Genomic DNA, 4,485 nt, shown 5'->3' with positions numbered 1-4,485 from the left:
TTCTCTCTCTCTCTCTCTCTCTCTCTCTCTCTCTCTCTCTCTCTCTACGTATATGTAAGATATCTTATCAATCATCAATTCTACTCAGCCTACTGGGTGGGAAGGTAGGCAGCTGGTTCCCACAAAAAATCAAGAGCTTTAGGTGTTGATGGCAAATAATTTCAATTTCTCATATAAGATAGGTGAATGTCATTCGATGATCCCCTAACTATAAAATGCCACCGATGAATTGAGTTTTGGCAACGTTGTTTCTTTCTGGAAGCCAAAAGGCGTCTTATATTTTATCTGGGAGAGCTTGGAATCTTTGTGGGGTTAGAAACTGAAAGATGAGACAGCATCCTTCTAATCAAAGAATATCACAGGGTATATGGCGTATAAGCATCAATTGAAAAACAGTTTGAAATGAAAACCATCTTTCCAATTTGTTTTTGGTTAAACATCATAATCTAATATAAACCCTAAAAAGAAAGTACTATCAGTTGCTGATGTTAATTAGTTAATCCTAAAGGAGAGGTTGATCTTGATGCATTGTGAAGAATCAGCTGTGTATATTAGATAAAAATGAAGCATTGTTTTTATTTTTTAATTTGCTTCCATCAATTTCCATTACTTTTCATTATGTTTATGTTGTCTTTTCTTGTCCTCACTGTTCCGGAGCTTGAGCTTGCCTATGTAATGATGTACTACTACATCCCATGTATCTTGAAAACTCTCAATTTTTGCAGTTCAATTGCTTTCTCTTGATGCCTGTTGTGGATAAGTTGCCCGCACTCCTAAGAGAAGACTTGAAATCTGCCTTTGAAGATGATTTGGATAATATATTTGACATCACGAACCTGCGAAACATATTGGGCCAGCGAAAGCGAGACATAGAAGTTGAGCTCAAAAGGGTATCATTCTCCCACTCAACTTATTAATTGGCCTCTCTTTCTCACTTTCGTGCTCATGTTGCTCACCCATTGCCAACATGCTGTTGCTCTTGCAGATCAAGAGGCTTAAGGATAAATTCAGATCACTACATGAGCAGCTGAGTTCTCTTAGACGCAATGCTAATGCCTTTTCTGGCTCCTGTTGAGTGCTTCGGTCGAACTTATTCATACGAGGAAGTAAAAAATGTGCGCTGAAAAATGGTAAGGTTTCCCTTGTAGCATGTTCATATGTAAGTAAGCATTAATGACATGATTAGATTTAGAAGTGAAACCGAAAATCTTACATGTTTGAGTGGACAAATTTGTGTCTACATATATATATGGCATACCATTGATTGGATTAGTTTCAGACCACTTAATCCATCCCTAGAGTACCTTGTTCATCTATTTAAGTTGTCATTTCATGACGAAAGCCATGGAGGCATCGATCCCTATCCTTCACATCTGTCACAAGGTGCAAACCTGGGATCACAAAATAGTTTGGCAGGACCAACTAACTTTCGAGCCAGTGGTGTCTCTTTCGACAACAATGTTGAATGAGGTCCCAAGCTTGAAGCCTCCAGACTTAAAAGAACATTTTAAAGTGCTAACTATATTGATTATTGAGATTCATCCCATCCACTTTGCATGAAGAGCTTAGGTTATACATATCAGTCATCTGTGTATATGCAACCATGTCATTAGATAATACATGAAAGTTGTACTTTATGGAGCTCATTTTAGGCTGATTGTAACGTCTTCCAAATTATCCTATTAAATATTGATGACCAGTCTTTAAGACAAGAACAAAGCCAGAAGTTATGTAAAGACTAGTAATTATGAGCAAGTGATAATTGGTTTATGGGCACATTCCACAACTTCAAATTGGTCCACGACCAAACCCAATATTCATGTGTGCCTCGTGGATGTCAAGAGGTGCATGATCTCAGCATGAAGTGTGATGATGCTGATCTTTTTTGGTTTTTGGTTTTCTCTAAATACATATATTCAGATTTTGAACGTGGCACAGCCACTCACCTCTTATTGCAGCTGCTTCAAGTACAAGTCCTTTGTTCTACTCAAATACCTTTCGCTTTGCCTTTTTGTCCACTGTTGAATCGGGAATTTTATTAGGATGTCCCAATTCGCTCATGACCTACCACATATTTTTGGAAAAGAATTCAAATCCTGATTTACCCTTGTATAATACTCAAAGGAGAAAAAGTTAACACTTAACCACCCCCGCCCATTGTGGCGAACTACTCCCCCTCCCGTCGTACCCTGTCGGTGGCAATGATGTCGGAGGAATATGGTCTGATTTCCGAGAATCCGATGTTTAGAAATTCTCTTGGATTGACAGTCACTTCTCGACCTACGCTGCTCTTATTCAGTTGTCGATCGTTGTACATTCACTAATGACATAGGAATGACACCATCTGTGTCATTTGTATAGATGCTACGGTTTTGTTGGTTGATGCCAAAAGTTTGATCAACGAACCTCTTTCATTGCTATTTGCGTATGTAATTGAGGATCTTTTAACAACACAACCTGTGCCATCATACTCAAACTGGATTGAATCCACGAGTGATTCCGCGCTGTTACGTTTTAAGTCTACTGGCGAACTTTCAAGTGTCGTACTAAACCAATCAAGAAATTTCAAGTGTTCATATTATAAACTAAAAGGTCTTCGAAGTATAAATTGTCACGAAATCTAAGTTTTTATTTTCTTTTGTAAACAGTTTTGTTGGAACAGAAACATGTCCCTCTCATTTCAAAGCACTTGGTATCTAAGCAGGTACAGTTGCTCGCCGCCTTGCATCTCTCAGAGCACTTTTATCATCATCATCATCAACAAAAACAATCAAAACTCCCCCATTTGTTATGAAAACCACCTTCTTTTTCACGTCACTCATTCACTCACTTATCTTTTCTTTTTTTGTTTTTGTTGTTTTCATTGTTTCTCTTCTATTCACTTCATCTCTCTCCTCTTGCTTTACAGAAGCTATAAATACCATCGTCAGCTGAAACTTCGTTTACACGCTAGCTACTATTCTTCTTAAATCTTCTTCTTCTTCCTCTTCTTCTTCTTGTCCTAGCCTGCTTTGTTGTGATGGCAGATAACCCTTTTCAGCTGCCTCCTGGTTTTCGATTTTTCCCCACAGACGAAGAGCTCGTAGTCCATTTCCTTCAACGCAAGGCAGCTCTCTTACCCCTCCACCCCGATGTCATTCCTGATCTCGATCTCTATCCATACGATCCATGGGAGCTAAATGGTACCATTAATTCAATGCATTCCAATATATCCTATGTACAACAAGAGTTATCTTGCCCTTATTTTGCTCCATTACTAAACACATGCCAATTACTTTGTTAAATTGTTATATACATAACATGTACGCAGGTAAGGCTTTGTGCGAGGGTAAGCAGTGGTACTTCTATAGCCGGAGGACGCAAAATCGGGTTACGAGTAATGGATACTGGAAACCCTTAGGCACCGAGGAACCTATCATATCCTCTACTTCTAATAACAGAGTTGGAATCAAGAGATACTTTGGGTTCTACGTGGGAGAAGCTTCTTCCGGGATCAAAACAAATTGGACAATGCATGAGTATCGTCTCTCTTCAGTCTCGGATACTTGCGCTTCTTCTTCCACCACTAGATCATCAAAGAGAAGAGTGCACCGGAAAGCAGTCAATGTAATCACACTCGCAATATATCACAAATAGCTAGCAAACTAACTCATTTACTCTACAAAAGCTTCATGCTCTCTCACATTGTATGCATGTGTATTTTCATCGAGCATATACGTACAATTGTACACGTGATATCATGAACTGATGTGCTTTTGCAAAACATTTCTCAGGAGTTCAGCGGATTCGTGTTGTGTCGAGTTTATGAGCGCAACGATGACGAGGAAGATGATGATGGGACAGAGCTTTCATGCTTGGACGAGGTGTTCTTATCTTTGGATGATCTTGATGAAATAAGTTTGCCAAACTGAGATAGGAAACGTACGAAAGCTCGGGAGAGACGAGAAGGGAAAAGAGATGGATCGAAGATGATTTGATAGACCTAACCAAGTGCGCATGCCCCCATTTTATATTATGAAGCTTTATCCAATTGTATCATTATTTCACTACTAGTACCACTGCAACTAGCTAGGCTAAGCTAGTAAAAATCTTGTAAATAAGTTCCATTACATGCACTTCGAGTGGCAACTAACAATGGTCTTCATTTGCAAGAAAGTTGGCATAACCAGAAAATGACATTGAGAATTCTGATCCCACTATGACTATCATCGCTTATTCTAGCTAGCCTGCATGCGTCGTTATCCAATCCGTAGCACAGGAGTGACACAAATATTGCCAAAGACAAAAGGATAAAATCTTCTATAGTTACTAGCACATATATATGAACCTAACACGTCTATACATGAAATTGCGAAACTTACAACTTAAGAAAATTGTCACATCTTTCAAAAGGTTTTTAATGGAGGAAAGAGACCTTATATTAATAATTCATCGCATAAATATTTATATTAATTACATGCATGCATCATGTATGAATATATTACC

At 38.6% G+C, this 4,485-nt stretch overlaps 2 protein-coding genes across 2 annotated transcripts; both read left to right on the top strand.

The window, feature by feature from the left end:
* Nucleotides 1–725: 725 nt before the first annotated feature.
* Nucleotides 726–1,299, top strand: LOC101302027 (dynamin-like protein ARC5-like). Its single transcript, XM_004309237.1, has 2 exons — nucleotides 726–890; nucleotides 986–1,299. The coding sequence occupies exons 1-2, from the start codon at nucleotides 744–746 to the stop codon at nucleotides 1,073–1,075; spliced, it is 237 nt and encodes a 78-aa protein (XP_004309285.1). The 5' UTR covers nucleotides 726–743; the 3' UTR covers nucleotides 1,076–1,299.
* A 1,601-nt stretch (nucleotides 1,300–2,900) lies between these two features.
* Nucleotides 2,901–4,201, top strand: LOC101301738 (NAC transcription factor ONAC010-like). The gene is made up of 3 exons (XM_004309236.1): nucleotides 2,901–3,182; nucleotides 3,311–3,606; nucleotides 3,774–4,201. Exons 1-3 carry the CDS (start codon nucleotides 3,020–3,022, stop codon nucleotides 3,909–3,911), a joined length of 597 nt encoding a protein of 198 aa, XP_004309284.1. The 5' UTR covers nucleotides 2,901–3,019; the 3' UTR covers nucleotides 3,912–4,201.
* The last annotated feature ends 284 nt before the right edge of the window (nucleotides 4,202–4,485 follow it).

This window comes from Fragaria vesca, unplaced genomic scaffold (genome assembly GCF_000184155.1).
Source record: "Fragaria vesca subsp. vesca unplaced genomic scaffold, FraVesHawaii_1.0 scf0510081, whole genome shotgun sequence".
In the NCBI taxonomy this organism is placed as follows: domain Eukaryota; kingdom Viridiplantae; phylum Streptophyta; class Magnoliopsida; order Rosales; family Rosaceae; genus Fragaria; species Fragaria vesca.
Note: the sequence above shows the minus strand (reverse complement) of the source record. Positions and strands in the feature narration are given on the sequence as shown.

Bases quoted from the DNA above. Each gene is read 5' to 3' on its own strand.
- LOC101301738 (XM_004309236.1), top strand. From the start codon at position 3,020: ATGGCAGATAACCCTTTTCAGCTGCCTCCTGGTTTTCGATTTTTCCCC. The intron at 3,183-3,310 runs GTACCATTAATT...ACATGTACGCAG, and splicing joins CGATCCATGGGAGCTAAATG to GTAAGGCTTTGTGCGAGGGT. The intron at 3,607-3,773 runs GTAATCACACTC...AACATTTCTCAG, and splicing joins TGCACCGGAAAGCAGTCAAT to GAGTTCAGCGGATTCGTGTT.
- LOC101302027 (XM_004309237.1), top strand. From the start codon at position 744: ATGCCTGTTGTGGATAAGTTGCCCGCACTCCTAAGAGAAGACTTGAAA. The intron at 891-985 runs GTATCATTCTCC...TTGCTCTTGCAG, and splicing joins TAGAAGTTGAGCTCAAAAGG to ATCAAGAGGCTTAAGGATAA.